We start from the raw sequence: 9,686 nt of genomic DNA, 5'->3' as shown, positions 1-9,686 counted from the left end.
ACCCCCTCCCACACCAACCCCCTCCCACACCTAACCCCTCCCACATCAACCCCCTCCCACACCAACCCCCTCCCACACTGACCCCCTCCCACACCAACCCCCTCCCACACTAACCCCCTCCCACACCAACCCCCTCCCACACTTAAAACGACTTCAACAGATTCACTGACGCTTTTGAAAGGTAAAACGACGTATTGTAGATTATTTTGACTTTCTAATCCCGAAGGTTCATAACTTTTTATGGTTCAGAAAAAAAGTTGACTGAAGAGGAAGAAGAGGAAGAGGAGGATTTGATTTATTGACCAATATAACAAAAATACATGGCACATTTACCAGGTTATTAAAAAAACATGTGTATGGATCAAAAGTGACGGATACAATATATATGGTGAGGTGGTAGGTGGTAGGTGACAGGTGGTAGGTGGTAGGTGACAGGTGGCAGGTGGCAGGTGGCAGGTGGCAGGTGGTAGGTGGCAGGTGGCAGGTGGCAGGTGGTAGGTGGCAGGTGGTAGGTGGCAGGTGGCAGGTGGTAGGTGGCAGGTGGTAGGTGGCAGGTGGCAGGTGGTAGGTCCTAGGTGGTAGGTGGTAGGTCCTAGGTGGTAGGTGGTAGGTGTAGGTCCTAGGTGGTAGGTGGCAGGTGGTAGGTCCTAGGTGGTAGGTCCTAGGTGGTAGGTGGCAGGTGGCAGGTGGTAGGTGGTAGGTGGCAGGTGGTAGGTGGCAGGTGGCAGGTGGTAGGTGGCAGGTGGCAGGTGGTAGGTGGCAGGTGGCAGGTGGTAGGTCCTAGGTGGTAGGTCCTAGGTGGTAGGTGTAGGTCCTAGGTGGTAGGTGGCAGGTGGTAGGTCCTAGGTGGTAGGTGGTAGGTGGTAGGTCCTAGGTGGTAGGTCCTAGGTGGTAGGTCCTAGGTGGCAGGTGGTAGGTGGTAGGTTGTAGGTCCTAGGTGGCAGGTGGTAGGTGGTAGGTGGTAGGTCCTAGGTGGTAGGTCCTAGGTGGTAGGTGGTAGGTCCTAGGTGGTAGGTCCTAGGTGGTAGGTCCTAGGTGGTAGGTGGTAGGTGGTAGGTCCTAGGTGGTAGGTCCTAGGTGGCAGGTGGTAGGTCCTAGGTGGTAGGTCCTAGGTGGTAGGTAACTGGTAGTAGTATGGCAGGTGGTAGTATGGCAGTAGGGTGCGGCAGCTCCAATCTTAGTACTATCAAATGTATTTCAAGAGCAAAGTTAAAATATTGATAATTCCTCCTTCAGGTTGAAGAGAATAAAGAGACGCAGTTTCCCTGAAAGTTCCATCGACAAATCTGGATTATTAAAGAAACAGATTTGGGCACAGATTTGTTCTAATTACCTTTAAGACAATTCCACTCATTTATTTTGAAAATAAATTCCTCATTTGTTAAGATATCTGAATGGTTTTGGTGTCATTGTCTTCACTTTATTTCCTGCTCTTTCCAGTGACATTCAATTAGCTTGACGTTTGAATTTTTCTCCACATTCCTACACAGTTTATTGTTTTATTTCGCTTCATCTAACACACAATATTCCAGCCATGATATTTCACTTTGCAGCTTGAAGTCACACAGCATCTCCTGATTTCCACCCCGTCTTCCTTCTACCTAATTCACTTCTTCTCTTCCACGTCTCTTGTTGACAGATATTGAGGATTATATAAAAAGAAAGTCCAGCTAAAGCAGCACATTTGGAGTCGGACGGTCGGTCAGGGAGCAAATTCATAAGCTGGAGGCTCCGTGGAACCCAGAAGTGGACTTTTGTAGTACGGCCCCGCCTACAAGACAAGACAAGACAAGACAAGACAAGACTGTCAGGATTTTAATCAAAACAACCACGTTGCTAATAGACGTTATATTTACCTGTGGGTGTGGCTGAGCGGGGTCCATAGCCTCTGGCTGGAAAGGGGGCGGAGCCTGAGCGGCGAACGCACCGTCGGCAGTCTGAACGACGACTTGTGGCTGCTAGAAGATGAAAGACACAGAATGTCACCGAGGCCCCGTTTCCAAGGCCTGGTTGTCTCGTCATCGGTCACGACCCTCCCCGAGTGCTTTCGGTTAGTGCAAACCCCTAACCCCTACCCCAACCGTAAACCCTAACCCTAACCCTAAAAACTGACCTTTACCCTAGACCTTAACCCTAAACCTAAACCCTAACCCTAGCCCTTAACCTTAACCCTAACCCTAACCCTAACCCTAAACCTTAACCCTAAACCCTAGCCCTGAAAACTAACCCTAACCCTAACCCTAAAAACTGACCCTAACCCTAAAAACTGACCCTAATCCTAGACCTTAACCCTAGCCCTTAACCTTAACCCTAAACCTTAACCCTAAACCCTAGCCCTGAGAACTAACCCTAAACCCTAACCCTAACCCTGAAAACTAACCCTAAACCTTAACCCTAACCCTGAAAACTAACCCTAAACCTTAACCCTAACCCTAAAAAGTAACCCTAGCCCTGCAAACTAACCTTACCCTAACCCTAACCCTATCCCCCAGGTCAAGAGCTCTGGATGTGCTCCAGAGTTCCTCTTCCCTGGCACAAGGGCCATGCTGGTGATTCCACCTTGCCCCAGCAGCAGAGGTTGGATGGGCTAGGTAGGACGTCCTACACGGACTGTATGAGGAACTTGACCCAGAATGGTTAAGTCTTCCTCAGGTCAGACCAGGTGGTCCATCGCTTGTTCCCATTTGATCCATGAACCCTGCTGCCACATCCCCGTCATCTGGCTTTGACCGAAGCCCCTCAACTCCGGCTCTGACTTCCTTCTGAACCAGGTCCCTCCCCTGTTCTCCCCCGGACCTTCCTTCTGAACCAGGTCCCTCCCCTGTTCTCCCCCGGACCTTCCTTCTGAACCAGGTCCCTCCCCTGTTCTCCCCCGGACCTTCCTTCTGAACCAGGTCCCTCCCCTGTTCTCCCCCGGACCTTCCTTCTGAACCAGGTCCCTCCCCTGTTCTCCCCCGGACCTTCCTTCTGAACCAGGTCCCTCCCCTGTTCTCCCCCGGACCTTCCTTCTGAACCAGGTCCCTCCCCTGTTCTCCCCCGGACCTTCCTTCTGAACCAGGTCCCTCCCCTGTTCTCCCCCGGACCTTCCTTCTGAACCAGGTCCCTCCAATGCAAATAATCACAAGTAAACACGATCAATAAATATCAGTTTATCACGATATCAACTCTGCTGGTCATTCGCTGGTATGTTCCGTTATGCAACCGATCAAATACGACTGGACGGGTTTCCTTCCTGTTACTGCAGGTTTACTTCCTGTTACTGCAGGTTTACTTCCTGTCACTGCAGGTCTACATCCTGTTACTGCAGGTTTACTTCCTGTTACTGCAGGTTTACTTCCTGTTACTGCAGGTTTCCTTCCTGTTACTGCAGGTTTCCTTCCTGTTACTGCAGGTTTACTTCCTGTTACTGCAGGTTTACTTCCTGTTACTGCAGGTTTCCTTCCTGTTACTGCAGGTCTACATCCTGTTACTGCAGGTTTACTTCCTGTTACTGCAGGTTTACTTCCTGTTACTGCAGGTTTACTTCCTGTTACTGCAGGTTTCCTTCCTGTTACTGCAGGTTTACTTCCTGTTACTGCAGGTTTCCTTCCTGTTACTGCAGGTCTACATCCTGTTACTGCAGGTCTACTTCCTGTCACTGCAGGTCTACATCCTGTTACTGCAGGTTTACTTCCTGTTACTGCAGGTTTACTTCCTGTTACTGCAGGTCTACATCCTGTTACTGCAGGTTTACTTCCTGTTACTGCAGGTTTACTTCCTGTTACTGCAGGTCTACATCCTGTTACTGCAGGTTTACTTCCTGTTACTGCAGGTCTACATCCTGTCACTGCAGGTTTACTTCCTGTCACTGCAGGTCTACATCCTGTTACTGCAGATTTACTTCCTGTTACTGCAGGTCTACATCCTGTTACTGCAGGTTTACTTCCTGTTACTGCAGGTCTACATCCTGTTACTGCAGGTTTCGTCAACTCACCTCCCTGCAGCAGCCGCAGGTTTCACTGCAGGTGTATCCCGCCACCGTGATTGAAACGATGAGCTGCAGGAACTGGAACACGGCCAAAACGATGGAATAACCTGCATAATAACGATACTGTAGAGAGACGAAGTTAGAATCTGGTCACGGTGGGACGGTGGCAGCAGGAACACAAGTCGACTCTGAACGGAGAACCGAACCCAACGGAGGGACGATGTCCCACCAAGGCGACTCCTGCTAAAGCTAAGCTGTGGTTACCATGGAAACAACCATTAGAGTTCTTACGGAGTTGTAGGGGGGGTACCAAGCCACACTATCCAGTGAGTAGAGAATGATTCCAATTCCAGCAACAGTCGCCGCGATAATGTTCATCACCAGAGAGGCGTGGATCTGGAGGGACGAGAGAAATTAGACGGAAGAAATGTTTAAAATGTCAGATTTTTTTCCTTCAAGATTGAAATAATGACAAAAGTTCAGTGATTTTTCCTCAAATCCAAGAATGTGTTTCACTCACCAGACAACGGCTCAAGTACTTGTCGGCAGCCACCGTCACCGATCCAGAGGCGATGTACTGCAAAAAATACATGTTGACGGAGACGGACGAGACGACTTGAAGACAGAGGAACTTAAAATCCTGACTTACGATCGCAGCTCCCCAAACAAAAATCCCGCTGTAGATTCCCAGAGTAGGTTGGACGACGACAATGGCGATGGTGAACGCCAGGACGATCACTCCGATCATGATCTGAACTATCTGAAGAGACGAACACAAGAAGCACGACTGATGATGGACAGAACGACTGGAAAGAACGAGAGACAATGTGATACTAAAACTTCATTAGCAATATGGACAATCTTGGAAAATGTAATGATGCCGGCCGTCCCTCTTTAAACAGGAAGAAGTCACATTTTGGTGTCCTTCTGAGTACAGCATATGGGCGGAGCCCAGGTGCGGTTGCCATAGCAACAGCACAGTGATGTGTATACTTTGTTGTCACTTTGAAGGCCCTTCTGTAAATGTTCCTGGTAAAAAAGGTCAAAGTTCAGACTGGTCCTAGTCGCATGAGTCAAAATATGGCACGAGTCATGGTAGCTTGTTTCCACGGCAACTCGTCCTGACGTCTCCACAAACCGTCTCGTGGTTCGGAGACGATTTCCATCAATTCCTGCCAGTTAGGACGCAGAAGACAGTGTCTGTTATGAGAGTCTCACCCCCAGCGCTGTGGGCTGTACCCTCCTGAACCTGCCGCCTCTTTCCCACGACGGCTGCTGCCCCCCGGTGGCCGCCGCCGGGAGCACATGGGTGACCACCACCACGTTTCCCACGTTGGTGGACGTAGAAGAAGAAGAAGCCATGTTGAGATGTTCCTCCGACCTTCTGAGCTGCTTCCCTCACTGTCACATTTAAAACCATTAGTCACTGCCATGAACCTGAGGAGGAAGATGCTCTATAATCTGGATTAGAGGAGGACGGTGCTCTATAATCTGGTGTTAGAGGAGGAAGATGCTCTATAATCTGGATTAGCGGAGGGAGATGCTCTATAATCTGGATTAGAGGAGGAAGATGCTCTATAATCTGGATTAGAGGAGGAAGATGCTCTATAATCTGGATTAGAGGAGGAAGATGCTCTATAATCTGGTGTTAGAGGAGGAAGATGCTCTATAGTCTGGATTAGAGGATGAAGATGCTCTATAATCTGGATTAGAGGAGGGAGATGCTCTATGATCTGATGTTAGAGGAGGAAGATGCTCTATGATCTGGTGTTAGAGGAGGGAGATGCTCTATAATCTGGTGTTGGAGGATAAAGATGCTCTATAATCTGGATTAGAGGAGTAAACTGCTCTGTAATCTGGATTAGAGGAGGACGGTGCTCTATAATCTGGATTAGAGGAGGACGGTGCTCTATAATCTGGTGTTAGAGGAGGAAGATGCTCTATAATCTGGATTAGATGAGGAAGATGCTCTATAATTTGGATTAGATTAGTAAAATGCTCTATAATCTGGTGTTAGAGGAGGAAGATGCTCTATAATCTGGGTTTGAGGAGGAAGATGCTCTATAATCTTATGTTAGAGGATGAAGATGCTCTATAATCTGGATTAGAGGAGGGCGGTGCTCTGTAATCTGGATTAGAGGGGGGAAACGCTCTATAATCTGGTGTTAGAGGAGGAAGATGCGCTATAATTTGGATTAGAGGAGGACGGTGCTCTATAATCTGGTGTTAGAGGAGGAAGATGCGCTATAATCTGGTGTTAGAGGAGGAAGATGCGCTATAATCTGGTGTTGGAGGAGGAAGATGCTCTATAATCTGGATTATAGGAGGAAGATGCTCTATAATCTGGATAAGAGGAGGAAGATGCTCTATAATCTGGATTAGAGGAGGAAGATGCTCTATAATCTGATGTCACAGGAGGAAGATTCTCTATAATCTGACGTTGGAGAAGGAAGATGCTCTATAATCTGATGTTAGAGAATGAAGATGCTCTATTATCTGGATTAGAGGATGAAAATGCTCTATAATCTGACGTTAGAGGAGGAAGATGCTCTATAATCTAATCTTAATAATTTTTTCCCACCCAGTGGTGGAGGTTGTTTACACCGAATTACACCAGATTACACCGAATTACACCAGATTACACCAGATTATCTCAGTTCTCAGGCCAAATTGATAAAAACCAGATGTCGTCTGCTGGAAGTTCTTCTTCCTCAGAGACACTTTGTTTTGCTCTTTTTCTCCGGTGACGTCATCGTTTGTCCAGCCTGACGGGAAACACCCCCCACCACACACACACACACACACACACACACACACACACACACACACACACACACACACACACACACGCAAACACACACACACACACACACAAACACACACACACATACACGCACATACACACACACACACACACACATACACACACGCACACACACAGACACACATACACGCACATACACACACACACATACACACGCACGCACGCACGCACACACACACACACACACACACGCACACGCACACGCACACACACACACACACACACACACACACACACACACACAGTGTTGTCGCTCCTCTCAGTATGAGGATTTTCCTCCAGAGCTGCTCAGCTTGACTTACCTCGACTGCTCTGCTGCTTCTCCGTTACAATATGGTGGAGCTTCACTGTGGGTGGAGCTTCACTGTGGGTGGAGCTTCACTGTGGGTAGAACATCACTGTGGGTGGAGCTATGGGTGGAGCTTCACTGTGGGTGGAGTCAGAGGAACTTTTCCAGTCAATGTCCTCACCCTGGATAAAATGTTTATCAGAAAGGCTGCAGCTGGAGGAGGAACGGGGGAGGGGGAGGAAGGGGGGGGGGGGGGGGGGGGGGTAATGGGTAGATAAGTTTCACTTTCCAGTGAAATGGAGCTGCTGGTTAAACTATCACTCCTTCACAACTTCACTCCTTCACTATGTCACTCCTTCACTCCTTCACTCTTTTATAATCTATATATTTCAGAAACACTCTTCTTCTCATCATGAAATGATTCACTAACATGAGAAAATGACCTAATATGTCAGAAAGGGTTGAATCAAAGAGCCATTTCCTTTGTTTTTTATTTTAAAAAGCCACAGCAGTACATCAAAGGGGTTCAAAGTGTCTTGCACAGTAACAGTCTCGAGCAACACACTGAATATTTGTACAAATACAATCTTCAACTTTATGTGACCTTCAGCTTCGTACCGTCTTAAGAACCGTGTCGACCAGCAAACAGAACCAGAAGAGACTTTATGGTCGTGATACAGGAGAGAACGGCTATAGATGTATATCGGTAGGTGTGTGACCTGGTGGTCTCTACAGGACGCTGGCCTCAGACGAGCCGTCCTGCAGGATCTGCAGCGTGACGGTGATCCTCAGGGCCCTTTGGAACCAGGGGTAGAACAGGGCGTAGATCAACGGGTTCAGGTAGGCATAGATCAACGTGTAGATCAAAGGGCTCAGACACGAGTTGGAGTAGAACAGGAATCTCCTGATCTCCACACCCCGTCTACCTTCTTCTCTCTTCTTCTCTCTTCTTCTCTTGTTTACCCTTCTTCTCTTCCACGTCTCTTGTTGACAGATATTGAGGATTATATAAAAAGAAAGTCCAGCTAAAGCAGCACATTTGGAGTCGGACGGTCGGTCAGGGAGCAAATTCATAAGCTGGAGGCTCCGTGGAACCCAGAAGTGGACTTTTGTAGTACGGCCCCGCCTACAAGACAAGACAAGACAAGACAAGACTGTCAGGATTTTAATCAAAACAACCACGTTGCTAATAGACGTTATATTTACCTGTGGGTGTGGCCTAGCGGGGTCCATAGCCTCTGGCTGGAAAGGGGGCGGAGCCTGAGCGACGAACGCACCGTCGGCAGTCTGAACGACGACTTGTGGCTGCTCGAAGACGAGAGACACAGAATGTCACCGAGGCCCCGTTTCCATGACAACGAGTCACATTTTAAACGTTTTGAAAATAACGCCTGTTTACATGGAAACTGCAGAAATGCTGACAAGATTTTATGGCAGGCTACTAGTAAGGGCTGCTGTTCATTTTTGTAATAAATGCACACACACACACACACACACACACACACACACACACACACACACACACACACACACACACACACACACACACAGTCTCCTTCCTGTTACTGCAGGTTTCCTTCCTGTTACTGCAGGTTTACTTCCTGTTACTGCAGGTTTCCTTCCTGTTACTGCAGGTTTCCTTCCTGTTACTGCAGGTTGCCTCACCTCCCGGCAGCAGCCGCAGGTTTCACTACTGCAGAACACGGCCACGGTGATAGAAACGATGAACTGCAGCAGCTGGAACAGGGCCAACAGGGCGGAGAAACCCAGGTAGTAACCCTGCAGGGAGGAAGAGAGGATCTGCTCAGAGGAACGGCGGCAGCAGGAGACAGGTCAAACATAAAGTCTTTGCTCACGTTGGAGCGAGAGTAAATCCTAACAGGAGCCTGGTTACCATGGAAACAACCATTAGCGTTCTTACGTCGAAGGGGTTGAAGAAGACGGCGCCGTCCAGTGTGTAGAGAATGGTTCCGATTCCAGCAACAACCGCCGCGATGATGTTCATCACCAGAGAGGCGTTGATCTGGAGCGACGGCAGAAATTAGACGGAAACAATCTTTAGTACGTCAGATTTTTTTTCTTCAAAACTTCATAAATGATAAAAATTTCAAAGCTTCTTTCCTCAAGTCCAACAATGTGTTTGACTCACCAGACAAAGGGTGGCGTTCTTCTCTGCAGCCACCGTCACCGACCCAGAGGCGATGTACTGCGAAACATCATCAACAAGTACAGACATTTACAAACTAGAATGTCATGGAAGCGTTTCTTTATTTCCATCAGGCCATTCAAAGAGTTAAACTTTCATAGATTAAAACTTCAGGGCCCACAAGTCAAACGATTTAAAGTATTTATTTGTTTATTTTGACGTCATTTGGAGCTTCAGGCTCCCAAAACCCATGAAAACAGGAATTCAGAACATTAGAAAACTGTGAAGAAAACCAACATTTACTTCTCAGTTTTTGCAAGAACCAAAGGAAAGACGTTTTGTTCAGCTAGCAGTCATTGTTCCATGAAGTTTCCCCGGGATAGAGCTTCTCCTCAGCTTTAGAACGAGGTGTTACTGGAGTCGCTACCTGGACTAGCAAGCGAGCTACCGATGTTCTAGT

The 9,686-nt window shown here is 48.0% G+C and overlaps 2 protein-coding genes across 4 annotated transcripts in view; both read right to left on the bottom strand.

Annotated features, from left to right (window-relative positions):
* Positions 1-273: 273 nt before the first annotated feature.
* LOC308131547 (membrane-spanning 4-domains subfamily A member 4D-like) lies at positions 274-7,226 on the bottom strand. Of its 3 annotated transcripts, none has more exons than XM_080498308.1 (8): positions 7,094-7,226; positions 5,186-5,368; positions 4,617-4,727; positions 4,488-4,544; positions 4,259-4,363; positions 3,974-4,090; positions 1,857-1,958; positions 274-1,771 (listed from the first exon to the last, which is right to left on the bottom strand). In XM_080498308.1, exons 2-8 carry the CDS (start codon positions 5,327-5,329, stop codon positions 1,703-1,705), a joined length of 705 nt encoding a protein of 234 aa, XP_080354434.1. In that variant the 5' UTR covers positions 5,330-5,368; positions 7,094-7,226; the 3' UTR covers positions 274-1,702. The 3 variants fall into 3 exon arrangements, with proteins under 3 accessions (XP_080354434.1, XP_080354436.1, XP_080354435.1); XM_080498310.1 differs by lacking the exon at positions 7,094-7,226 and adding an exon at positions 6,649-7,012; XM_080498309.1 differs by lacking the exon at positions 7,094-7,226 and having other exon boundaries at positions 5,186-6,602.
* A 327-nt stretch (positions 7,227-7,553) lies between these two features.
* The window catches only part of LOC308131548 (membrane-spanning 4-domains subfamily A member 15-like), a 5,456-nt gene continuing 3,323 nt past the window's right edge, over positions 7,554-9,686 (bottom strand). Inside the window, exons 4-8 of the mRNA XM_080498311.1 lie at positions 9,230-9,286; positions 9,002-9,103; positions 8,746-8,859; positions 8,287-8,385; positions 7,554-8,206 (exon numbers count right to left, since the gene is read on the bottom strand). Coding sequence (XP_080354437.1) covers positions 8,138-8,206; positions 8,287-8,385; positions 8,746-8,859; positions 9,002-9,103; positions 9,230-9,286 — 441 coding nt within the window. The 3' untranslated portion in view covers positions 7,554-8,137. The remainder of the gene's footprint in view (positions 8,207-8,286; positions 8,386-8,745; positions 8,860-9,001; positions 9,104-9,229; positions 9,287-9,686) is intronic.

This window comes from Blennius ocellaris (genome assembly GCF_963422515.1).
Source record: "Blennius ocellaris genome assembly, chromosome: 6".
Lineage (NCBI taxonomy): Eukaryota > Metazoa > Chordata > Actinopteri > Blenniiformes > Blenniidae > Blennius > Blennius ocellaris.
The sequence above is the reverse complement of the archived record's forward strand: the minus strand, read 5'-3'. Positions and strand labels throughout refer to the sequence as shown.

Bases quoted from the DNA above. Each gene is read 5' to 3' on its own strand.
- LOC308131547 (XM_080498308.1), bottom strand. From the start codon at position 5,329: ATGGCTTCTTCTTCTTCTACGTCCACCAACGTGGGAAACGTGGTGGTG. The intron at 4,728-5,185 runs GTGAGACTCTCA...TCGTCTCTTCAG, and splicing joins TACAGCCCACAGCGCTGGGG to ATAGTTCAGATCATGATCGG. The intron at 1,772-1,856 runs GTAAATATAACG...CTTGTCTTGTAG, and splicing joins CCGCTCAGCCACACCCACAG to GCGGGGCCGTACTACAAAAG.